The sequence below is a fragment of the Columba livia genome, chromosome 5 (genome assembly GCF_036013475.1).
Source record: "Columba livia isolate bColLiv1 breed racing homer chromosome 5, bColLiv1.pat.W.v2, whole genome shotgun sequence".
Lineage (NCBI taxonomy): Eukaryota > Metazoa > Chordata > Aves > Columbiformes > Columbidae > Columba > Columba livia.
This window is the reverse complement of record NC_088606.1, coordinates 12,256,397-12,283,066: the sequence shown is the minus strand read 5'-3', so window position 1 is coordinate 12,283,066 and position 26,670 is coordinate 12,256,397. Positions and strand designations below refer to the sequence as shown.

General features: G+C 44.5%; 2 protein-coding genes across 2 annotated transcripts; both read right to left on the bottom strand.

Moving 5' to 3' along the window:
• Window positions 1–2,894: 2,894 nt before the first annotated feature.
• On the bottom strand, window positions 2,895–15,881 carry LOC110361388 (uncharacterized). The gene is made up of 7 exons (XM_021292503.2): window positions 15,713–15,881; window positions 13,845–13,957; window positions 12,961–13,228; window positions 6,354–6,421; window positions 5,615–5,668; window positions 3,860–3,919; window positions 2,895–3,674 (listed from the first exon to the last, which is right to left on the bottom strand). The coding sequence occupies exons 2-7, from the start codon at window positions 13,953–13,955 to the stop codon at window positions 3,135–3,137; spliced, it is 1,101 nt and encodes a 366-aa protein (XP_021148178.1). The 5' UTR covers window positions 13,956–13,957; window positions 15,713–15,881; the 3' UTR covers window positions 2,895–3,134.
• Window positions 15,882–17,393: 1,512 nt separating this feature from the next.
• On the bottom strand, window positions 17,394–25,426 carry HSP90AA1 (heat shock protein 90 alpha family class A member 1). Its single transcript, XM_065063463.1, has 11 exons — window positions 25,209–25,426; window positions 23,513–23,671; window positions 23,049–23,415; window positions 22,425–22,558; window positions 21,667–21,975; window positions 21,091–21,256; window positions 20,614–20,804; window positions 20,330–20,477; window positions 19,018–19,286; window positions 18,349–18,682; window positions 17,394–18,143 (listed from the first exon to the last, which is right to left on the bottom strand). Exons 2-11 carry the CDS (start codon window positions 23,669–23,671, stop codon window positions 18,034–18,036), a joined length of 2,187 nt encoding a protein of 728 aa, XP_064919535.1. The 5' UTR covers window positions 25,209–25,426; the 3' UTR covers window positions 17,394–18,033.
• Between the last annotated feature and the right edge of the window lie 1,244 nt (window positions 25,427–26,670).

The window sequence follows — 26,670 nt, the reverse complement described above, 5'->3', positions numbered from 1 at the left end:
CTTTTGACTCTGTGGAAATCTAATTCCTATGGTGATTTTTTTTTTTGGTCTGGAAAACTATGCCTATGGTCTTTTGAGAGAATAACAAGTGTCACCAGGACAACACGTGCGTCAGTATTCAAGCATATTGTTAACCTTCACACAGCTCACTCAGCAGCTGGTTCAGCAAACCTCCAGTAACAAGAACCTTAGAGTTAAGTCTTCACTGCAAAAATACACAAGACCTGACATATCTGATGACATAACATGAATTATTTGCAAAGAACTGCCTCTTGCTTGAAATAATGTACATTTACACAGCTGCTGAGATGCATTCAGAAACTAGAGTATCCTAAAAAAGACTGTCTTCTGTTGACCCATGGGGCTTCCTCACTGTTAAGCTGCTTTTATGCTGAGATAAGGCTCCAGTTTCATATGTAGTTAAGCCCAGGAGGATAGTATTAAACGCTTAAACAAGGTGTTACAGTCTTACTTCAGACACATGTGACCAACTGTTACCAAATCAAGAGAGATTAAAATTCCTGCAAATTGCTTGGGTTGCTGTAGTGATTTGGGTATCCACTTGACTTCTCTGACCTTAAGTTCATCAGGTGAGCATTTCTGCTCTTCTGACCATCCTGCCAGAACAACCATCCTCGCTCACAGTGTCTAATATCAAGTGTTCAAAGATGCCTGTGAGACTGAAAAGCTATGTACCTGTATTCTGCAAAGCAGAAACCTCAGAAGCTCCTTCACTCCAGCAATTTTTCCTAGGAAGGCAGTGACATTCTGAACTTGCAGCAACTCTAATATTCGTTCTCTGGTAAGTGGTTGTACTGCATGGACCAGTGCTGGGAGGAAGAATTCTTATCTCAGCCTGCCTCGGTGGCTTGTTTCAGCTGATGCCTACTAGTTACCAAACGAGATAATGCTTGCTATCTACCCTCTCCATAATGTTCTGTAGCTCCTCTCTGTAGGTTGAACTGCCCTGCCTGGTTTTATTACCTTACAAAGAGTGAATCCCAGATCAATGCATCATGTAATCTTTGCTGCTTGTAGTTCTCACACAACAGAGATGAGAACTACATGCATTGTCCAAGATCGGTTTTTAACCATAACATGATGTCCTGGTTCTGTTTCAGCTTCTATGAGTTGCTTTCATTTCCAGTAGCAGAATATTAGTACCTGGAATTCATACTGTCACTCCCACCAGGATCATTTGAAATACACTGTACAGTAAGGAAGCAGAACTCCTCCTGCTAGCAGTGTGCTCTGGATACCAGTTGCAGTGTGAAGTATTAGCTGAAATATGTCCAAGTTGTAGCTACTAGCAGCTCAGCTGAGATGCACCTGCTTTTTGTGCATAGCTCAGTACTGGGGCTGCGGTACCAGATTACAGCTACTAGAAAAATCTTCAGTTAAACCAGTGCCACCTATTAGCAAGTACACATGATGAGATCAAGAGAGTCTCAAATATGCTTGAAGTAACTAGAGCTTCTTAAACTATTCAGCTTTTCATATGCCAGCCTCTGCATTAGACCTGAATTAACAAAAGGTGCATTTTCAGTTCAGAAGTTAATCCACAGCTGGATTCTCACAGTGAATAATCAGACTTTGAATGTCTGAATATATCCTGTCCCCTGTGGCTTACTCTTCAACTTCTCTCCTGATTGTTCCTGCGTTATTTTTTCCTAGTGGAGTTCCTGTTTCAGTGTGCTGTGTTAAACAAGTGGTTTAAGTAAATCCTCACCAGGTGAGCAGGGTTCTTGGCTGCAGGTTAAGGGTCAGTAGTTCAGTTTTATTTAGCCTGAGGTGGTTGGAAAAAACCATTCCATAGACAGCTCAGACTTAAAAGGGTATGAAGAGCTTGGCTGCATCAGGGTCATATTTTTCACAAGTCTCAATTCCAGAGAGACCTGTGCCCTAGTTTGGGGTACACACAAATCTACAGCTGCAAAGGGGTTTTTTTGCAATTAACTTCACAGTATTCACTGCAATGTTATTTGCCACTGGGGCAAATCAGAAGGAAGCACAGTAGCTCGTATCTTGGGGCAAAGGCCTCTGAATCTTACTAAGCAGTTTATTTCCAAACTGATTACAAAAACATCTCCCTATCTTCAGATCGCTTTCACCCTTATCCCCAAAGCTGCTTTAATAAAATAAATATGCAGCCCTTAATGAAAGAGTGCTAGGCTAGAGGTTGAATAGTATTTTGAGTGGCTTTCTACCTTACAAAAGAAACTGCATGTTAAAAAAACTACAACTCTGCCAGTCATACAGAATGAATGCTTTCAAAGTAAATGGTACCCATGTATTTCAAGCTATCATTCTACTTTTATAGATAGTAGTTCCACATAAATGGACTACCCAGACTCTAAAGGTGATAAAATAAATTGCCACGTAAGAGGGGGAGATCAGAAATCGTTTTTGCTGCCTTACTGGCCTCCTACCTCTGTGCACCACTGTTGTCACTTACTTAAATTCTAAACTGGCAGGTATGCCAAGGCTGTACCTAAAACATGGTTCAACATGGGTAGGAACAGATACAGAATCAGCACAAGTCAGATTCTCCCTGTTTGAAGGGAGGAAAACAAAACAAAACAAGCTAGTTTGCCTTTACCTGCAGGCAGTTCAATTTAATGCAATTCAGTTGTTTGCAGTCATACCTGTAGGATCATTCACCATCCAGCTACTTCCCTCATAACAAACCAAACACCAACATGAAGTCAGCCCGAGGTGAGCTACAGATATTGGAAACCAATTGCAACCTTGTAGTCATTCTTCCTTCACTCCTCAGCAAACCTTTGTAATACCTTTTTGAAATTGCGCTGAAGCTGAGGAGGTGCCTCCAGGTACCAGAGAAAGCAGATAGACTGATGCTTCAGGAGGCCCCAGGCACCAAAGTCCCGCCCAGGCACAAATCTTAGCTGTGATTCTGTGGGCTTGCCTTAGCTAGTCTTCACTTAAACCGCTGCACAAGCTTATTTAGTTGATTTTGTATTTCAGGTGGAGACCAAAGCCTGCAGTGCACAGTGCAGCTGCATTTGTAACAGGTTTGTTTAATGCTTGTTCAGTTCAGGTACCATCTGCAAAAGAAATCCCTACCAGGTTCATTCCTCAGAGCAGTTTATCCAGTGATTTATTCATACATTGGATCAAGTTGCACGGGACTTCTTTCTTCTTAGCTTTTCACTAGCACCCTCTGGAATGGACATCCCTCGTTTTCTTTTAATTAGGGGCTGTTTGGCCGATGTGCCATCACAGTCAGCTGCTGGTGTGGGTTGTGGAGCACTGTCACCAGGGTTTGCCAGGAGACCCGCAGAGGCTGAAGGGTTAACACTCAGCAGTAAGGAATGGTCTGGTGTCACCCACATGGAGGTAAATGCTTCTGTGGCTCTGGTCAGCTCAGATGATTGCAAAAGGCTTCTCGGGAAATCCCTCTCTTGGCTGGGAAGTTCCAGAGGGTCTTTACAGTCATTTACTGTCTGAATGCCACTGACTTTTGTTTCTGGGCAGAGCCAGTCTGGAGGTTTAGGGACGGACTCTCCATCTTCTGAAGTATCAGCATCCTCCAGAGCCATTGCTTTTGGGGCACTGTTCACCCATGGTGCAACCCTTATACTGTTTAAAGAAGTCAAGCTACAGTCAGAGTGAATAGATGTATCTTCTGAATCACCGTCATAAGGATCTAGAAACTAAAATAAAGAACTTTCTAAATACCCAACACAGAAGAGGCAACATAAAGTGGCCTTTAAAACCACTTACAATATAAGTCACAGACTCACTGTGGAAGTTTCTGTTTATCCACACATTCCCACCTATATTTTAAATTTTGGGTGCTACACTGAGAACAAGGCTGCTGCACAATAACCAGACCTACTTGCAGTCCCCCGGAGTCCCTTGATTTCTTGAGTCTTGCAGCGAGTGGGCTAGGCATGACCTATTTAAGAGAAGTTAACAGGTTTATAGAGCACCTTCCTATGAATTACTGATCAAAGTAAAACCAGAGGAAGTAAAAATCCTAGAGAAGAGGAAGCCAGATTATCCCCTTCCTAAAAGATAGTAAAAAGTATATCTCAGTCTAACTGTTAAAGGCCTGGTAAAGTTAGCCTGAAATAGACTGAGGAGAGCTGTGACAAGTCTTACTACACTTAAAACTTTGGTACAGAAAACAAATAAACCAAGTCAGTATTTAAGTAATAGTAGACAAAACAGAACTTAGACAGCTTCCCTCCCACTCAGTCTCTTTTTATTCTTTTACATAGGGTTGACCTGAAATCCTTCCTTATTACAAATTTGCTGTACTTTGAAGAGCTCTGTAACTAACACAGTCAGAGTCCTTCCAATTAGCCTCAGTATTGCTGCTGTTACACTGACATTTCAGGCTTCTTTTCCCCATGTGGTTGAACATGGACTTGTCCAGACCTGGGCAAAAAAGATTCTTAATTTATGCTTGAGAAGTGCATAATTCTGAAATAGTGCATTAAAAAAAAAAGCACTGTGTAGCGAGACTCCCTTTTAAAAGCAAACCACACGTACAAAGCAGCCACACCAAGGGGAAAAGGCTTCCTGCAAGGGAAGGGCTCCTCTAGGATCCACCACAGCTGCTCAGAAAAATAGCTGCCAGTCATTGCTGAGCTGCTTCCAGTGGGGAAGGAAAGTCTGAGCCCAGCTGATGCAAAGCTGGACTTGGCAGATCTGGGCTCCTCACCACAGGAAGCTGAAGGCTTCAGCACAGGAGCCCATCTGTGACCGTGTGTTCTTGTGCTGGTTCAGGGACACGGAGGCATCTCCACAAAGCCAGTGGGTGGTGCTGGGCAATGAGGAAAAGCAGCTTCTGCTTCAGCACCCTCAGTGAGGACAACCGGCTCTTGTCCAGGCTGGCACCTTTGCAAGCCATTGCAGTCCAGATGGACTTCCAGTCTTGTTTCTCCCAGAAGGGGAATGGAAATCTCAAGCTTTCCCCTGTGCTTTCTGGAAGGTGAAGTGGTGGCAGGTTCCTGGCAGACAGCCTGTCTAAGCCATGGAGCACAGCAGTTCACATGGGCTAACAGCAAGCATCGGTTCTGAAGACTCTTAACCACAAATTATTTCTTTCTCCACTCCAGAATCAGGTTTTTTTAATCAACATTAAACACACTCATTTGACAGAACAACGTTCAGGAAATTACCAATATATATATATAAGTAACTGTCAAAGCAAGAGAAGTGCTCTCTCAGTCTCATCCAAAACAGACAATCAGAAGGTAGATGTTCTCCACCCAGAGCTGCAGAAAGTGAGCCACTAAAGACAACTCAGCTCAGATTTAAGCACTTCATAGCAGAGAAGTGTTTGTGCTACATTTGCCTACCTAAAACACCGGCACTTCCCTGCCTCATACCCCCAGAATCAACTTTGCTAAAATTAATAACAGCTGCAAGGAAGAGCCTGATGGAGACAATAGTGTTGGGTTTAGGGTTTTGTGATGTTCTGTTTTGTTCTTTCTTTCTCTCTCCCATCTCCTTTTAAGACCACAAACCCAACAACCCCAACCATGCCTCAGACTCTCCCTACTGAGACTGAAGGGAGGGAAGAGCTGGATGCTCATCAGGAAACATCATCACCACCAAAACGCCTCGGAGAGTCAGGCCTTACCTCCGCGCTGGACTCAGACTCGGACTCCGTACTCGACTCCACTACACACTTCTGCTGCAGAGGAAGGGAAAGGAATGTCACTCCAAGCAGAAGTTACCGCAGCTTCAGGTTGAAGTTCTATACAAACCGCAGATGCTGTGTTTCTGCAAAGCTTTCCCATCCGGGGCCAGTTCATCTTTTCAAATATCTCACATTTGTGGTGCTGGTTGGGTTGTACAAGTGAGACACGAGGGAAAAACAGAAGTCTCCCCACCCCCCCATAGGAAAAAATGTACAATAGGAAGCTATTCAGAACATGCCTTGCATTTGCTAGGAACAGTTATTCCAGGTCTGTAAATAACTTCTAAAAATACTTTTTGATTTACACTGAGGTTTTGTTCATTTCTTTGCTTCTGGTGGGTTTTTTTGTGGGTTTGTTTTTATAAATCAGAGCCTATATCTCAGAAATGTAACTGCAGATAAATGACTAAAACTACCTCCTCATTTTTTTTCTGAAGCTCTTGCTAAAGAGCCCTTACAAACTCATAGCCCCCACATTCCCCAGGAGTGGAATAGCTTCCTCCCTCCCTTTCTCTTTCTTTGCAGGTGATACCATTTGAATTAATTCATTCGCACCTGTTCTTCATGCACTCTTTGCTAGCACAGCTGGCTGCACTATCAGACTAATGACAAAGCAACAACACTGTCTAAATTATACTTTAACAGGGAGATAAAGCAGCAGCAATTGGAAAAAAGTTACCATGTATTTACGTGCCAGTCTTTCTATGTGGTCTGGGCTTTTAACAGAATCCTTCATTTTCTGAGCATCTAATAAAACAGACAGATGGTAGGAAAACACATTAGAGAAAAATCTTCTCAGAGATAAATTGCCCAGATGTGGTGCCTCCCTTCATGCTAGAAAAGCTGGTCAATCCTTCACAAAGTCTGTGTTAAGTTCTCAAAGGCAGCTTCTACTTAAAAACAAACAAGAAGCAGCCAATGTCTTCTACCAATCTACTTGATTCACTGGTCCTTCATGCAGCCTGAGGAAAAAAATATATATATATTTTTAAATAAGCTTATACTTTGTAAACTGGTGGGTTTTTTTACTTTTCTTTTTAAAGGCAGTGCATGTTTTCTGAACCCTCGAAGAGGTATTTGTACTCAAGACAGCAAACCAGACTAGAGAGGGACATGCAAAGCCATGATGAGAGTCAGCCCCCTGTCCCAGCCCCCCCCCCCACACACACTCAGCCCCCAGCAGGGCTCTGATGCAGGGTGCTCCCTGCTCCCCATACCCATGGGCTGCCCAGCCCCACATCTCTTCCTCCGCCACCGGTTCTTCTCAGCTGAGGCCATTCTGCTCCCCGCTCCTTCACCCTCCTCCAGCTTTATGGGCTGGGGCCCCGGCTGCCGCACCTGTGCCCCCACCTGCCCCAGCCTGGAGACGTCCCTCTTTCAAAAAGAGACGTGAGTGAAGCAAGGAAAAAGAGAGTAACGTCCTCCTGTGAAAGCGCTTTGGGCCACTTCTGGAGACCCCAGACTGTTCTTCACAATGTGTCCACAGCACACATGCACAACATAGCATGGTAGTTTGAGTCCTTTAGTCACTGCATTTCTTTAAGTACATACATATATATATATATATATATATATATATATAAATAAAGCCCATACATGCACAGACATGCCCACACATCTATAGTTGAGTTTGCAAGGCCTGGTGGCCAGAGATGCAATGCTCCCCGTCCGCTCTCACCCGTTTATTGTCTGTAACCCCATTTCACTCACACGACCTTCAGGCTGACAGAAGACAGTCAATAGTCGAGGGAAAGCCACCTCTGCCATTTGATTTGCTGTGGCAGAAACTCTCCTGCCAGTTGGATGGAGAGCTGTGTTTGGACACACGATGCTTTCTAAATATCTCCCTTAATCATTTACAAGCCATCATGTGTGATTTGGAGGACTTAGATACCATTGCCTTACTTGCCATCACTCACTAAGAAAAAAAACACAGTTTTTCTATTTTGAAATACAAGGAATAGTATTTTTCCAGATTTACTGGAGACCTATGACTCAGGCCCATTTTTCACAAATAAGTAAACTTGATTTGACCCTTTAGTGGCCATGTCTCCATTTCCATTCTCCTCTTTTTTACGTGGAAATGAAGAATAATTATTTTTACTTTTCCACATCAAATTCCTCTTTTTCCCCATTATTTCCTTCCTACCTGGCTTTCTTGCATCTCCCTGCACAATGTAGAGTGTCTTATTGGTTTAGCTTAATTTTAAAATGAGTATAAAAGCCTCAGTGAAACAGGCGTCTCTCGGCTCCGGAGACAGCAGCAGGTTGTCACTCCAAAGACACCAGGAGCCAGCCCCTGGGGAGGCGACAGTGACAGCAGCTGCACTGGGAGCAGCTCACAAGCTGCACGAGCCTTGCACCCCACTTCTGCCACCAGCTGAACTACACCCTATTGCAAACTCTTTTCTTCCCAAGCACCTCCCTTGACACCTCCTTACCTTCTCTGCCCAGGCCACGACGACAATCTGATGGTTATTCCCTCTCTTTGGATTCTCCAACCACTTGCAAAACAAAACAGAGCAGCAAAAAGCCTCACAAAACGCTTCCCACTGGTGAGGTGGGAGCTAAGAAGGGCTGTGTCAGTGCCTGCAGTACCAGCTGCATTGAACGAACACACACAATCATCACCCTTAATCCAAACACACGACTTTGACTTATTTCTCCCACAAAAGCCTGTGCAAAATTAGCTACTGATGCTTTGCAGGCAACAGGTGTTACCAACCAGGCCTCAGCACCTGGGGCTCGAGGGAACGGTTGGTCTGTGAGGAATTGCAGATGCAATACTGGCTGTAAGGCTGAGACCAGGCCAGGGCACAGTGAACCCCCTGCCAGCACCCACCTGGGCAGCAGAGGTACAGTCACACAACAGGTCACAGAGGGAGATTTGGGGGTTCCGCTTTCCAAAGCCACAAGTGATGCTGTCACCAAACCTGGGCAGCTTCCAGCCCTGCTCGGTCGGTGCAGAAGGGACAAGGAGGGTGGCAGAGGGTTACAGAGGCACAGAAACGCTCACTTAAGCTGTTTATTGCAACCGTTTACTGAACTTGTCACTCTTAGGATAGCCCTTAACCCTACAGAGGCCTTGTGCCAGCCCCAGGTAGCTCTGATTTCCCAAGTCCAGGCTTTGTGGCCAGAGGAGAACTGAGGTGACTCTTGCTTTTAAAGGCATTTTTAACTTATTTAACTCTTGTTTTTAATTCTTCCTCTTCTTACTCATGGCTGGCCCAGGAGGCCAGCACTGTGAGCCTCTCTCAGTAGATCAGTTCAGCCTCTACCTTATAACTGCCCACCTAATACATCACACATGCATCGCTGTCTTAAAAAATAATAATAATAATCCCCTTCGCCTTTTTGAAAGAGCAGCCAAGTACGTCAGCTTCTCTGTACACAGATAAAACGTTTCTGCTGTGAAATGTGCTGGAGGAAAAACTGCGGAAAACTGATTTATCCAAGATCCTGCAGGTTGTATCTGTGAGCTGCGAACGGGGAATCAGTTCAAAGCACACCATGTTTGACTCACAGGTATCTTGTTCCAGACAAACCTCTCACCATAAGGAATGCAAAAAGCACAGGGCACACTGGGGATTTGGGGTCTCCGTGTGCAGCTCTGCAACCATCTGGTTGCTCCAGCTCTGGTTTGAAGTCTGAGGAACAGGCTGAAACCAAAGCAACCTAGAAAATAATACTTTTCCTTCGTGGGGCCAGAAGAAGGTGAACTCTTACAAAAAAAAGAAGGCCAAGATGAAGCAAGATCAGCCTTTTTCCCTAGGGCCACAGCCCTTCCATAAGACCAGGCTTCCAGCCTGACTGAAGAGCTCAGACAACACTTTTCTAGTGCTTTTTTCCTCCCTGTACTCTTGGATCAGGGTCACCCTTTCCCCTGGCAGCCGCCACCTGTCCCCAGTGGCTCTGTATCTGTAGGTGCTCATCTCTTCCTGCTGCTGATGCCCCTCAGCTGCCAGTCAAAGAAAAGACAGATTATTCACAGGGTGCCTCCAGGAAGATCAGAAGCAGCAGAGTTTTGTCTATTAATTTTTGGCAGAGGCCTTGACAGAAGCAGATACCGGCCTTAATATGAGCTGTCTTTGGAGGGCAATGCCTGTCTCTAAATTCTAATCCCCAAGTACAGTTGGAATTGCTGTATGGCAACGAAGCCAAACACCAGCATTCCTTGTGCTATTTAGACATTAGGATCATCTCTTTCATGTACAAAACGTTTTTCTAAAATGCAAGATGGCACTGTGTTGTGGTGAAAGGGGTTTTACTTCATTTGCCACAGGGACTAATCAAAATTAGATGCTTAATCCTGTCATCTTTGACAGGCTGTTGCTGTTCTGAAGATGAAGTATCACATAGTAACGTTCCTGGAGCACCTGCATCCCCTTATTTCCTCGGAGGCTGTAGGAGTCAGGCATCGGGCTGCCTCTGTCCCCCTCAGCCACTTCCTTAGGTACAAGACTAGGGGTTTGTAATTAGGATACTGAAAAGGCAAGGAAGGTGATTAGCGTGATTATGCAGACTTTCTTTCACAAAACCCCGGTTATATGTGATTAACATGCACTTCTTTTTTTAATAGCCTCCATACATTCCACCTCTTAGCTCAGTTTCATCAATAATTTCACCATCAGACGAAAGTGGGATGTGAAGATGAATTGAAGGCTGACACACATCAGCCCACCCGCCCAGTGAGACACAGTCTGGTTGCCAGAGGGATTTCTCAGTGTGCTCTGCAGGCTGGAACACAGCCAAGGGTTTGAATAGAGCAGCTCGGGCATCCCCACACACATCCACACCAAAGGCATTGCTGCTTGTTTTAGTTGCTACTTCCAGTGCCTCTCATGCCAACTGAACATCCAGGGGTGCATCAGCGTCACTTGAGGAATACGATACATCAGTCAGCCACTTGTTTGCAGTTTCAGCCTTTTCTGTTAAATATTATGGTTATATTGCTGTTCAGGCACACAGAGTGGAGAGCAAAAATGCTTAACCAGGGCTTTGCAAACTAAGCGAGGACTAAGCTGAGTTCTTGCAATTAGCTGCTTCTGACTGGCTAGCAAGTTTTAGCAAACCTTTCGAAGTCCCTTTACCTCAGGAGTGCACACAGCCCTCTCACCAGTGACCGTGCAGTAAGCTTGATATGTAAGCCCAGTAGAGACTGAAAAGCTCCCGGTGAAGCATTTGCATTCAGCCTAGACTCACGCTGGAACTGCTTTGTAACCAGCAGCACAAATTTGAAAGCTTTTCAGTTGGAAATTACAGAGCTCCCTCACTTTGGCTGGAGCGTGTGGGATCCTACTGATCTAACAGGTCTTCAGAGTGACAGCAGCCCTCAGGGAACAAGACGGTACGGACATGCCCTGTTTCTATCAATATTCCATGGATCCCAAAATTCACCTTTTCTAACAGGCAATAGTGGCATCAGGATACAGAACAGATCTATTACCTCATTTTTCAGAAAAAGAAAGCCTAGAAGTAATTTTTGGCCGAGCCATGCATGGGAATCACGGGCATTTATAAGGTTTGTCTTATTGCTCACTGGAAAGCAGATTGGAGGAAAAGCACAGGAGACTAATGGAAAACCAAGTAGAAAGAAAACTCTCTAATTCTCATTCCTCCATTCAACGAATGTTACAGTCTGTATCATCTGCTGCTCTGGATCAAAGTTCAGACTGAAAAAGTGCACCTGGTCACCAGCATCGCAGTCCATGCTGAAAGTGGTTAGAGTCTAAGTCAGCATCTGCAAGGAACGTCCTCACTGAGCCAGCATCACCCTCCCTGAGGGATTTGCTTTATGCAACAGCCTTAACATTTGGCTCAGCTTCCCAGAGCGTTTTCATCATGTCCTGGCCCAGGAGTGGGTTGTACTGTCATGAAATGTATCTCATGCTCTCGAGCAGAACAAGACTGATGGGGCCCACAAGGACCAGCCCCACTGCACTTGAACCTTGTCCACTCTCACTTTGCACAGCCTTGCTTCAGGAATGAAGCCTGGCATCTCCGACTAAAATTTTGTTCTTTAGAAAGATGGCGAGTAATGTGAGTGATTTGGCCAAATTTTACAATAGAGAGTGCTGGAAATAATAGTTCTTATGTCAGCTAGGAGCTCCCGGGAATGAAGATGCTGTATACATACATGTTTGCACAACTTAGAGTAGAAAAATAAAAAAGGCCTCTACTTCTCTCAGGGCACTGTCAAATGCCAGACACCTTTTATGACCACATGGACAGAATACCATGGGACCAAGAGGTATGTTTCCTAATGCCTTAATGCTTCATTTTCAGATCTGCCACAACATACCTAGGCTCTGATCAAAACTACTTTTGAAAATTGCTAAACTTTTAGAAAATTACTAAAATCAAGTATATTGTTCCAAACTAATAAAAAATAGCAAATGCATTTAAGTCATTAACTCTAGAAAGGGTTAGTATGGCAAACTCTAGCTTATCCAGTGAAGAACCTCAAGAAAATGAGCAATAGTCAGCACAACGTAAAGTTACAGCCTCACTCTCAAATGCGTCTGTAACAACCTGGGAGACAAGGCAAAAGGAATATATCAGTCATACAGCAACGCATCACCCACTGAAGGAAGGAAGGAGTATTTCCATATCTAGCTGAGCCTGTGCTCCTGTTTCCCTGGAAACAAACCCCAGGAAGTCTGAAGGAGGGGGTAGCTCTCTCTTCCCAGAAGCCTGGCCTTCCCAACCCCATCAACCAGCACTTCTTTTAATATCCTAAGAGAAACAGCAATAACCAGCACAATGAGATGGACTTTGTCCCCCTTAATCATCTAAAATTGACAAGGCCCTTAGCAGTCGTTGCCCAGATTCAGCATGGAACTACCACAGGATTTCATGAAGTAAGCAGGACCCAGCCCTATCCGTAACAACGGTTTTGAAGCTTTAGTTCCACTACATGACTTCAACCACTGCACAAAGGAACCTCAGGATAACTTCAGAAATTTCACAGGACATTAATGACAGGACCAAGTATTGTGGATGCTGTTGTTATTATTGCCATACCCAGTTTTGGGCACATGAAGGTTTTTTCTCCTTAATTTTTCACCAGTGCATTCTAGAATTGGAAACGTTTGTGCTTTGCTCACACATGTCACTGTCCCAGTCTGGCAGCAGGGCAGCTCTAACAGAGCTCTCCAGAAATCCCACAGAGCGTGGAGGCTCGATCTCCATGGGTGAAGGCAATTGGGACTCTGCAGTAGTTGGAGATTTCTGAGACAGTTCATTCACTTCCATTAACTTTAAAGGAAAAGCAGTTGCCTCCTTACCAATTATTTCTATTGGTGTCTGAAAATCAGTTTCTTGTTCCATGTAAATGTCACTGTCGGACTCTGTAGCCGGCTGGACTGTGTTTCCAGGTGTAAGAACTAGTTGTGGAGCTTCTATATGGAAAACACCTCTGAAATCTACAGCCTCTGGCTTGCTGTGCATCCGTGAAGGTTTCATTCCTTTCTGATGTTTACCCCTATGGAAATTCATCCTACAGCCTGCGTGAAGTGATCCATCTTCTGAGCAACCAGTGCAAGCATCTGGAAACTAAAATAAAATGAGTCCAAGTGAGCAAGGTGAGAGTTCTGTGCCACCAGGTCCCTTTCCCACCAGAGGAATCTCTGAGATACCCAGGTATCCTGCAGGGTTCCTGCAGAACTTCCAGAGCACAAAACCATCTGCCACAGGGGACAGCAAACGCAAAGCAAGAATGCTGGGGAGCATTTTAGCAATAGAGCACAATCTTGGGTGGCATTTTGCAGGAGAGACTATCAATGATGTAATGTCATCAATCACTCTACGCTTCTTTTTATGTAACTTCTGCTTTGCAACAGAAGACCGTTAACAGCCTTTTAACTCTGCTTCAGGAAAAACTCGTGGAACAGTACTTGAAAAAGCCTCTCCTCAGGAAAAAATGTGGCTTTTTGCTTTAAAAACTGCAATGGACTTCTAATACAGAAAGGCAACTCAACAATACAATTTACAGTCATAAAACCAGGACATAGTGAAATACACTTAGAAACCATACTTGTGTGTTTTAAAGCACTAACAATGAAATGTTTGACTAATAATGGTTCGAATCAGTGGAACTCTGCGCAGTGGCAAAGCCAAACACCCTGTGCCCCGCACCCTCCTCTTCCTTGTCACCCCATTGAAACAGCACCTTGGTGTGAAAGAACGCACGTTTCCGTCTCCTCCGCCTCCTCTTCACGCCATTCCCGCCACAGGTACTGCGCACTCCCCTGATACATCTGCGCTTCCTTGGACCAGCCATTCCTTGGATGGAGTTTTATTCATCAGTTCTTTTTTTTTTGCCTTAATTTTTTTAAAAATTACAATGTTTGATATCATCTGCTAGCACAAAACTAAATCTTTGTCTGAAATCACTTCACATTGTCCAGTATGACTGATTCAGATGTTTCCTAGGTAAGCTCTGCTTTGTTGAAAGTAAAGAACATTTAAACAAGATCACTACATAATGACATATCAGAAACATCCAAGCAGGTCTGAAATGCAGGTCACTCTTTCTTTAGGGTGACCTCACTATTAAGCAAATCCTGGCAGGAGAAAAGTTTGATTTACACACAAACAGAAGACCATCTGAAATGATCTATTTGCCAAAGCTTCTACTGTCAAATTAAGACTTCCAAATTCACAGTAAGAATGTGAATAAATTAGCATTTTTTAGCCAGCTGTTAATGAATGCAAAATACCTGAAAAGGCTCTTCAGCAGGACACATCATTGGCCATGAATGCTGTAATAAGTGTGTATGTATATGGGCTATCAATAGCACATTTTAGATGCATTTTTATTTCAAAAACTGTCCTCCCCCATTCATCACACGGAATTTACCCGTATGTTTTTTTCTGCTCCTTTCTTTGTTACATTTGGAAATCCATCAACTGATTGCTGCAATTTCTATGACAACGAAAGCTATTCTTTTCTGCTGCCATCCAAAATGTAGAGTGTACAGCATGCAACAGTGGGAGCCTCTCCTTAGAGCAACAGGGCACCAGCACCACAGGTCCTAAGGCTCAAAAGTCCCAAACACATAGGAGCAGTTTCCTTCCAGAAAGAGAAGCAGAATCAAATACTTCTGAATTCAGTATCCCAATGCCTTAATCCTGGTGTGAACTCAAAAAGACCATTATCAACAGGAAAATGTTCTGCTAAACTTTAATGACACCTCTGACTGTCAGCAGTATGGCCAGGAGGCAAGGGAGGAGCGTAACACCAAGCTGTGCCAAGTGTTACTGTAATCACTTCTTCAGAGTGGTTGACTCCACCGTCCTGCACCTCAAATAAGGAGAAACATATTTTAATATCAGTACCAGCCTCTGTTGTGCACTTCTGTTTAGAAGTGACCTTGTAAGCCCCAAGCAGTACTGCACTATCAGCCTCACTACAGGGGCAGAGAGCCCTGGAAAACAACAAAGTTACTACTGTATCAGGGCACCCAACCTTTCCTGAACTCCACTGTGGTGCTCTGCAACACTTCCATCCACTGTTGGAACACTAACAAGAGATGAGAAATAAAGACTGTCAACTGTGACAACAGGTAGTTAAGCAAGAGAGCTTTTGATAACAGTGCCCTTACTTCGGGAACGCAGCAAAAAGCTGGTAAATGAGAGCTCTGCACTCCCTGCCAAAGCAAAACCTGCTGTTGTTGTGACCTTTGTGCGAGAGCCAAGGTCTGACTCTGCATCCTAACTCAGGAAAACTATTCAAAACACCATTCATTCCCACTGCAGAAAATCCTGGAGACAACCTGCCAGTTTCACTTGAATTCTTAATAGATAGTTTTTGAGGAAAGTGAAGATGTGAACAAAAGACTTGAGCCATCACTTCACTGACCAACTGGAAAAGCATCTTTTGTTATTGTAGATTTTAGATCTCAATGTACTAATTGGAATATTGTTGAATAAGAATTTTTGACAGTGAGGTTTTGGAGAAATTACCAAAGAGGAAACTGAATTCTCTCAGCCTGACAACTGTCAATATTTGAGCATCACCTTGACAGAAGCATTTACCTTCTGATTGTTGTTCTCGTCATCCATGCACCAAACTGCAGGTCAGCGCTGATGTACACATAGCATTTTTGACTGCCCAACTCCTCTTACAAGCCAGAAGACTGCATCTCATTTGATGTCATACTCATTCCTATAGCAACAATGTAGTTGTTACTATGGCCACAGGAGGTGTTGGAATGCATAGAAGACATCTCATTCTACTTGGGTCACTTAAAAGGGAATGAACACCTATGGACTAGAAACAGCAATGCTCAGGTACATCTGGCCCAGCTCCTCTGCTGGGCGGTTAGAAAACCCACATCTGTTGTCTCACTGTCCAAAAAGTTGTTTCTACATTTTGACCTTCCTGTGCTTCTTTCACTAGCACAGTGAACACCACTCTCTCCTGCAGCCTGAGATATTAATAATTTGAAGTGATTTTGGACATTTTGTGACATGACACAGGACAGCTTTGGAAGACAAATACCTGACATGTAACAACCTGTGACTCCAAGCTATTTTGTGGGTGCAACAATGTAATTCTTTTAGTCACCAAGAGCTTGAACAAGCTTTGTGACAAACGTCAGACATGTGACAGGGCATGTAAAGTACTGGGAACTGTGGAAGGGAAGTGATTTTGTAAGGCATCTTGCTTTTCATAACCTAGATTCTGAAAGGAAGTGCTATGTTTCCTGTTGGTACTGTATCCACCCTCCTGAAGAAAAGTAACATGATCTAATAGAAGCACGGTGGAACAACCGGGGCATAGAAAAACTGGAAGCCTCCAAGCAATTGTGTAAGCAGTACTTCAATATCCAACTCAGTGATTTGCAGAAGTGTGAGCAGCCTAGTTAAACCAACGTGCAGAAATGTCATTTCAAAGTGACTGCCAAAAGGTCACTTCACTCATCAGCCAGCAGAAATATCCACTGTCCTTATGCAAAGTGTATATTTGACCCTCCCAACCCTGAGAAATGCTTTGTCATAAACACAGTATCCTTTGGATCCCACAGTCTCATGCAACTACTTCACTTAGCTTGCAGGAAGCCCATGTGTACAAGATACCTGCAAGGTACTACTACAACCAAAACTTAATTGGTCTTTTGCCATATTACAAAAAAATTCAAAACACACCTTGTCATATCCAAGTTTAAGTTGGGAATCAGACCTCATATTGTTTTGGGAAAGAGAGAGCTGTATCAAAACAGAGAACAGGGCACGAGGCTCAGAACTCACCCTTACCCCCCCACACCCCCCACAAGTTCATTAAACAAGCTTATTGTAAAACCTCTTTCCTTTTACTGCTCTCTCTCAGAGAAAGGCTAAGGAAGAGAATGCAGCACAACCGCAGTTTCTCAGAAGCCAGCATGATGTAGTGCTGACTAGTGCTAACACATCAGGCTTGCACCTTAAAAGGGGCATGCTCCTGTCACCAAGTTAAAAAAAAATTACTGGAGTTTAACCCCAGTTAAATCTCACTTGACACAATCACTTCTTCAGATTAGAATTGTCTTGAGATCTTCAAAAACTGCCTTTTCTACTTCTGTCTTGTACTAGAGTTTGTAGTGGTAACACAAACAATGCAGTATTAACTATAGATTTAACACAACAGCAGCTGTACTCCAAACCCAAAGCAGCACCCAATGCTTTGAAGAAAAGCAGTTTTTTTTCCCAGCATTAACAGACAAGTCAGTGACAGGACTCATTCTTAACACTTTTATTCTTACAGTTCTAAGTTTGAACTGTACATGCAGAGTTGCATAAGTCACAATAGAGATTTACAGTGGATTCTATTCTATGGTAGAGTGCAATCCAGAATCCTTAAACAGTATAAAAAACAACTTTAAACATCAAGACCTTGTTAGGAGCAAAAGGGTTAAAGCTTCCCCAGGTATTTCATTTCAGCTCTCATAGATACCTAGTTACTAGGTACTGTATGTTACACTTGAGTTGAAGAGCTGTATAACACTAAACAAACTTGAACACCCCGATGTCATACCATCCTTCTAACTTCTTTCCCCACATTTCCGGCAATTAAGAATAAGTCAAAAAACCCTGCCACCTGCAACCAGCTAAAACAGACAAAAATAACTACTCCTTACTTGCCTGTTTAGGGTTGTACAGTGTTAAAGAAAATATTCCCTCAATGGCATTTGTATCTCACATCAGCTGAAAAAGCAATGTAACAAAAATAAAGGTATAACATCTTCGAAAATAAATATAAAGAGGGAATGCAGACAAAAGTGTCAAAGATTTTTTTTTGGCAGGTAACATTCATAATATACAAAATATAACTTATTCATATTAGCCAAGGAAACATTCATGAGTTCCTGTAAACCGCTTTAATCCACCTCCTCCATGCGTGATGTATCATCATCTCCTTCAAGGGGTGGCATCTCCTCGGTCACTGCTGGAGTAGCTTCTTCCGCAGCAGTATCATCTTCATCAATGCCTGTTCAGGAAACAGAGACACCACCATTAATTCCGATACCAGAACTCCAAGCTTTATTCTCCTTAGCACTTCAACTGATTTGAGATTTCCCCCTTTTCCGCAAGTACAAAGCAGCCCCAAAGGTCATCTCCAGACACTCTGCACCCTGCAAGTGCACATAACCACACCTGGAGTTTTTACTGGAGAGGACAGGTTTCTAACTTACCCAGGCCAAGCTTGATCATCCTATAAATGCGGTTGGCATGTGTCTGAGGATCTTCTAAACTGAAGCCAGAGGACAGGAGTGCTGTCTCGTACAGCAAGATGACAAGATCCTTCACAGACTTATCATTTTTATCAGCCTCCGCCTTCTGCCTCAGTGTTTCAATGATGGAATGATCAGGATTAATCTCCAGATGCTTCTTTGCTGCCATGTATCCCATTGTGGAATTGTCTCGTAATGCCTGTGCTTTCATGATCCTCTCCATGTTGGCAGTCCAGCCATACGTACTTGTTACAATACAGCATGGAGAAGTAACTAAACGATTGGACACAACAACCTAGAATAGTGAATGCAGAACAGAAGTTCTGTAATTTAACAATTCGACACATACACTTCATTTAATATCCCCACTGATTTAACCAAGGTTCAACCCTGAAATCCTGCTACATGTGGCCTAAGACTCCTTCAATAAAGAATTTGTTATCGTAACAACAGAAGCACTTAGCTTCACTACAAAGACACCTTCTATCTACAAAGATTTATCTTGCAGAGATTCTTTCAGAAAAGGCAATTGTAACATACCATTACAGCTGAGCCTTTTCTGCAGCAACTTTATTTCAGATCATTAAACTTGTATAGACAAACTGATTTTTTAAATTTACTATTAATTACCTTTTCTACTTTCTTTTCAAGGATATCTTTCATTATTTTGCAAAGGTTTTCAAACTTGGCTTTCTTCTCCTCCTGTTTCTTCTTCTCTTCCTCATCTTCTGGAAGCTCCAAACCCTCCTTTGTTACAGAAACCAGGGTCTTGCCTTCGAACTCCTTCAGCTGCTGCACACAGTATTCGTCAATAGGTTCAATCATGTAGATGACCTCCAGGCCATGTTTGCGAAGACGCTCCACAAAAGCAGAGTTGGCCACCTGATCCTTTGTTTCACCTGCAAGAACCAAGAACACCACAGTTGTAGTCTGAGCCCCACACTGTAACATGGCAGCTTGTTCACTTTCTGAACAGCCTATGCAACACTTCCAGTGATGCTTTTTGTCCATAGCAAGGAGAAAGGGGGCACCAAGCAGGTATTCACAAACTACTGAGAACACCAAGCTGGCTTGAGGAGACTCAAGCCTTTCAAAATTGATGTAACAGCTTGTAATATCTTGCTTGAAAATAAATTTACATTTCCTGGAATGCCAGTTTAGAATTGTCTTTAATTCCTGCCAAACAGGAAAATCAAGAAGCCCTGTACAGCACTTAGCTTTGGAAAAAAAAAGTCTTCATATCTGATGCCCAAATAGTTAAACCGGTTTGAGCATTAGATCTTAAAAATTCAGATAATCCTGGCCAAAAGTATTGAAGCCTGAACACAAAGCTATCTTGAAGGCCCTTTACAACCTTTGTGTGTGTCAGCTGAACCACACTCTCCCACACCTCAAGGTGGCAGCAGTGACACTCAACCTTTTATTTCAAGAGCAATGTAACACTTAAAGAGCTATTTTGTTAGAGCTCATTAAATGGTACAGGTCCCACATGTCAGCAGCTAGCACTAAAGCAGCCAGTCAGCCTTACATCAGCAGGGAACACAGCAGAGAATTTAACTGTAGACAGTTCTGCTGTCCTCATGGATACTGTACCACATTAAGGAACCAACAAAAACTATGATTTTACTTAACATGGTTTCAACACTATGCAGCATCCCTAAGTTTTGGAAACACTGTAGAGTACTGGAGGTTCAGTAGGTGTGTTCTGTTTTCTCAGGAGACATGCTTATAAAGGTTGTGTGTCATGGACTCAAAATGACACTAACTGATATTCTGGAAAGCAGTGCACCTGAGACTGAAAAGGTAACTGTTTTTACACAATTAGTCACTTCCTTAAAAATTGCAGTTTCTTTCTAAATTGACTAAGGAAAAGTTTTCTAACTTCCAAAACATAACCCTACATACGTATCTGCTTTACACACAATTTCTGTTACCAACTCACCAGTAATGTAGTAGACATGTTTCTGGTTTTCCTTCATCCGAGTGCAGTAATCCTTCAGAGAAACCATTTCATCACCAGATGCAGATGTGTAATACCTCAGTAATTCTGAGAGCTTCTTGCGGTTCTGGGAGTCTTCATGGATACCAAGCTACAGAAGTACAAGAAAAAAAATAAAAGCTATTAAGTGATCCCTTTAGATAAATACTAAACTGCAGTTTAGTATTTCAAGTGTAACAATCCATAGCTCCTGCTTCATTACTGTGCAGAAAGACTACAATACAAACCTTGATGTTCTTGGAGAATTGCTCATAGAACTTTTTGTAGTTCTCCTTGTCTTCAGCCAACTCAGTGAAAAGTTCTAAGCATTTCTTCACTAAGTTCTTCCGGATCACTTTCAGGATCTTGCTTTGCTGCAGCATTTCACGAGAGATATTCAGAGGTAAATCCTCAGAATCCACCACACCCCTCATGAAATCTGGAAGATGATGGTAAGAATTAGATTGCAAGATTTTTATTTCACAAATCAAGGTTACCACTGAACACTCAAATGGCTTTGCCATTTTCAAAATTATGAATTGGTTTCTACAGAATTCTACACATCAAATAAGCAGTACTTTTAACTGCCCAGACACTTCCTGATCAACCCTGTTGAGGACTGGAATCTTCCCCTTCCCAGATTTCTTTAAATACAAAGGGAAGCTAAGCTGAGCTGAGCATTTGTTAATATTTTGGGAAACAATTTTTCTCCCAAATATACTCACTCAGATATTCAGGGATCAGTTCCTCACAGTTGTCCATGATGAAAACTCTGCGTACATACAGCTTGATGTTATTCTTCTTCTTCCTGTTTTCAAACAGATCGAAGGGTGCACGCCGTGGGACAAACAGGAGAGCTCTGAATTCCAGCTGTCCCTCCACGGAGAAGTGCTGTGAGAAAGCAAGATGATTGTTTTATAAGGCTCTCACTTTAGTAACCCTTTAACAACTCTTCACATGCAAAAAGCGAACTGTAACCATCTGAGATGTCAGGAAAAAATTCAACAGTCAGCAAGACAAGTCGCTCAAAACAAGCACATTCTCCAGAGAGATCTATGTTCTGTTCAGTCATTACCAGACAAATAGACTGACTCAGAAAACCGTTCCCTCTATTGTATACACAGCTCAGGAATCACATGTGTTTTCAGAGCACCTCCCGCTACAGACACCACCACTCCAAATCCTAAGCAACTTATCACAGTAAGATCCAAAGCAAAGCGTTAAGAGTTCAGCAGCATGCCTATCAAGCTTACAGCTTTAGTGGCAAGCATAATCATGCCTGAAGTAAAACAAGGACTTACTTTGACAGCCAAATGGTCTTCCCAGTCATTGGTTAGACTCTTGTAGAATTCTCCGTATTCCTCATTGGTAATGTCATCTGGATTCCTGGTCCAAATGGGCTTGGTCTTGTTGAGCTCTTCCTGATCGATGTACTTCTCCTTAATCTTCTTCTTCTTCTTCTTGTCTCCATCCTTCTTTTCTTCTTCTTCATCTGAACCAACATCTTCAATCTCTGGTTTATCTTCTGCTTTTTCTTCCTTTTCTTCTTTTTCCTCTTCCTTTTCCTCAGCCTCATCATCACTCACCTCCTTATCACGTTCCTTTTCCACCTACATTGAAAAGTTTTATCATTAACAACCCTGAAGTATACCTTGCAGTCTCAAAAGCTAGAAACTACATGAATATGGTGTGACCCTCCCCTCTTAGACTCAACAAAAGACACTCCAGCTCCTGAAACACAAGTGATGTTTTGTTTCCATGTGCTTGTGGTAGTCTATGCTACTGAGTTGCATTACAATGAATTGCCACTAATGTATCAAGCAGCAGTTGATTTACTCAGTGGTCTGGAGAAACGGTACTGGCTTGTTAAAACACATTGTTTACTTTGTTTTGTAAAGTAAGTTGCATTTGACAGAACTGCAATTCAGCAGGTGCTAGATTTATATAACATCCGTAACATTTTCAATTAAAAAAATACCCATGGACTGCTCTTGCTTTGTTTTTAAAAATGCACTAGTTTTGATGTGGCAATACTTAGTATTTAAAGCAAAGTACATACAAAGAGTGTAATAGGATAACCGATGAACTGAGAATGCTTCTTCACAATTTCCTTGATCCGCCGTTCCTCCAGGTATTCAGTCTGATCTTCTTTAAGATGCAGGATGACTTTTGTTCCACGGCCCAAAGGTTCACCTAGAATGGAGTTTACAAGTTTTACTTGTGCAGGAGCCCAATGGGCTGTCACTAATTCTAAAATATGCTTTCTTAAGGAAGGCACTCCTGTATCAGTAATGTCTTCACCGCTGGGAAAGCATAAGCTTCAGTGTACAGAAGCAGCCTTCCAGACACTTCATCAAGCTTTTAGTACCCAGCATGTATTTAAAAAAGTTTATGAAGATTATCACTGAGTTAGTCTGTCATCTCTCACATTTCTGTATATGGACTCGTAGGAGTCTACAGAAATATTTCCATGTATAAGCTTTGAAATTATTTTAACACACCATTTACTCCTTGTCATGTACCAACAGCTGCTCAAGCCAGAACCAGTAAGAGAACAGCTGTGCTTGATCTGACACAACTAGTACTACCTGGTTTACGTCTTATCTTTTTCAAGGCAGGGCAGGTATGTGAATGCTAGAAAATATTTAGAAAGCATACTTGAGCAGAAACATTTAATGCTCACCATTATCAAGTCTGACAGTGAAAGATCCTCCAGCTGATGACTCCCAAGCATACTGCTCATCATCATTATGCTTGGTGATCACTGTCACTTTTTCTGCAACCAGGTAGGCAGAGTAGAAGCCAACACCAAACTGACCAATCATGGATATATCAGCCCCTGCCTGCAGTGCTTCCATGAAAGCCTTGGTACCAGACTTGGCAATAGTACCAAGGTTGTTGACCAGGTCAGCTTTGGTCATCCCTATGCCTGTATCCACAATGGTCAGAGTGCGATCATGCTTGTTTGGAATCAGATTAATTTTCAGGTCTTTTCCAGAATCCAGCTTGCTTGGGTCAGTCAAGCTCTCATATCTTATCTTGTCCAGAGCCTGTAAGAAAATAAACAAGCTTTAACATTCCCTGACTATTTCTAAAAATTTCAATAGTTCTACTGACACAAACCAGTCTAGTAGTCAAGACACCTACATCTGATGAATTGGAAATCAGCTCCCTCAGAAAGATTTCCTTATTGGAGTAGAAAGTGTTGATGATCAGAGACATCAACTGAGCAATCTCAGCCTGGAAGGCAAATGTCTCCACCTCCTCCTCCATTGGTTGGTCTTGAGTTTGCACAGCTTCCGGCATCTGTAAGGAGAGACAGAGTTGAAATCCCATCCTGGAACAGCTTGGCACACGGATCCTTTTACAGACAATGACAACACCGTTGTGAGATAAAACTATTTAAATACATGGTTTAAATGCAACCCCACAGGAACACAAGTAACACACAACAAAACAACCCAGATCTTACTTTCTACCAGTAACAATTCAGGAATTCTTGATGAATGCAGAAACTGAACACAAGACTTAAACTACAGACGTGCTTCGCATTAATTTCAGCTTGCACCATTTATGGTAACACAGAACTTTTCCTCTCCACTGATTTACAGATTAATCATCAAAGACCAGTTGCACATTGCAAAAACCAGCCAAGACCTGGGCCTAGCATTTCAGAGGTTAGTTATATTACTCTACAATCGACGGTCGCAGTAAGCCTCTATTTATGATGCTTTCCTTTCCTCCCATTTACCTCCTGTTCTATTCACGTAACTATTACGATGGAAATATATTCACAACTATAACAGATGTGCCAATGCAGTCCAGCCGACCTCACTACTCTGTCCTGATATATTACCTGAATTTGAGCGGCCACCTACTGATTCGGATATCCTCTGCATGAGTCAAGGCTCAGAAACAACAGAATGAACTCCGAAAGGAAAACGACCCCACTTTAATCGCTACAGAATGGAGAGCGACCACGCTCAACACCACAATCCTGAATTACAGCGGTAACACAGGAAGAATATAACGCGAATCCTGGGGCTACCGGGCGCGCCCGCTGAGCGGCTCGGTAACCGCCGGGCGCGCGCAGCCTCCCCGCGCGCGCCGCGCAGCGCCCCCTGCGGGCTGGAGGCGGCAGCAGGAAAGATTCTAGAAACTGCCAGAGCCTTCCGCGCCCGCACCGCCCCCCCAACCCCCCCCCCCTCCCCCCGGCGCAGCGCGTACACCCCCCTCCACCCCCACCCCCGAGCGGGGTGCGCTTGCGACCAGCCCCTGCCCCAGAACCGCCCGCGCCTCCAGCCTGCGCGCTCATGGCCGAGCGCCCATTCATGGGAAACAAACCTTCCCCACCGCATGCCCCGGACCACCCCGCCCCCGACTACACTTTCAGAACGGAGGTACCCCCTCCCTTGTACCCCAGACCTAAATTTATACCCCTCAAAAAATACACCCTGCTCCACCCGCATCCTAAGCCGCCCTCCCCCAGCGCCGCTAGCGGAAGAACCCCCTCCATGAGGAGCTGCTCGCCGGTTTTCATCCCCTCCCTTACTTCAGAAGCACAAAAAAATGCCTATTAAATGAGGGCTCTGAACCATCAGCCCCTCACCCCTTTTCACCATACCGAGAGTTGAAAGCCGCTTACCCCTCGGAGTCCCCATCACCGGGGACAAAAGGGGAAAAGGCACGTCCCGCACCACGCGGTTCCCTGATCACCCCCCTCAACTCACACTCCCAGGCAAAGCCGTGCACCAACCGCTGGGATTTTAAGGCAAACCGCTTCCTCAGAAGAGTCAACCCTTGTGTGTTACCGGCCAGCGCTACAGCCGCTGCCACCGCTCACCTTTGCTGGGGGGAAGGGCTGCTGGTCTCCTCACTGAAGCTGCGAGCGGCCTCTACCCGTACGGCTGCTGCCTCCACTAGTGCGCGTTCCCCGCCGGTCACTTGGTTTATATACCCCCGGCGCCGCCTCCTTCCAGAACCATCGGGAACCTTCACTGACAGGCACGGGGGAGGGGGCGGTGCGGCGGTGGGGGGCGCGGGGGCGGAGACTCCCGGCCACGCCGCTAAGAGGCGGGGTCGAGCCTCTCGCAGCCAACAGTGGCTGTCCGCGACCGGCGCGCGTCAGAGCGCGGTTCTCGCGCAGGCGCCTGCCGTCGCCCCAGCAGTCAGGGTGGGGGTGCGCTCTGCGCATGAGCCGGCGGCTGAACGGACGCGCGCGCTCCCCATTCGCCCAACCGCCGGCTCGGGCAGGGAGTCCGGTGGGGGCGGGCGGCGGGCGGGCGCATGCGCGGTGGCTGCCCAGGGTGGCGGTTGGGCGCGCGCGGCGCTGAGGGGGAGGGATGGGGTGACGTCATTGGCCGCCCTGCTCCCCTCAGAACGTCCTAGAAGCGGGCGGCGCCGGGCGGGTCGTTCCCCCGCCTCGGGCTGAGAAGGGCCTAGAAACCGCGGGGCCGCCCCCGCCTTCTCCCGGCGGCAGAAGGGCCCAGAACCGGGGTGCGGCGCGGCAGCCGCTGTTTTTCCTCTCAGGCTGTGTCTCCGCGTCGTAGCCGCAGCCGCTGGGCTGCGCCCGCCCGGCCCCGGGCAGGCTGGGCGCGCCGGGCGGCTCCCGCAGGCCGGTTGTGCAGGTGTCTGCGGCTCTGCTTCCCCCTCGGGCCGGGGATGCTGGGGGGGGGAGTGTCTGCCTTGTGGGGTGTAGCTGGATGAATCACAGCTTAGGGATGCAGTGGTAAAGCGTTTTGCTTCATCAGGGAAAACAAAATCGCTTCTCACGCAGCAAGTATCGGACTGCAAGTTGAGTGAAACCACCCCTCTTCCCCTGTGTACTTGTTCAGGGTAAAAAGAGTCAAGCAATAAAATCCAAGAAACTTTGGAGACCTACGTTGCAGTGCAGGAACTTAAAATATTGATGTGCTAATACTAGACATGAGAGGGATGCCAGTGCTCTTTGTTATCAGGCCAAAGTCTGAAACCCACTGGGATTGGCAGCCTGGATGTGGCCTTTGCCATCTAATCTATGGGAAATATCACTTCATGTTCAAAGAGCACAGCTACAGACACCTTTATACATATATTTATCCATCCTGCATAAAGGCTTTGATAAGTACATGTCTCATTATACCCAGTAGCTCTGTGATTATGGCATGTAACAGAGGGGGTTATTTTTATATCCTGAATGACCTGATTTGGAACAGGGAGTTAAATGCAGGTCTTCCATGTCTCCGGAGAATGATCTGCATCACATGTATTCCAGACCAGGCTTCTAAAACTTTCTCCTTGGAGCTGATCCACTTCTTGGGATATAA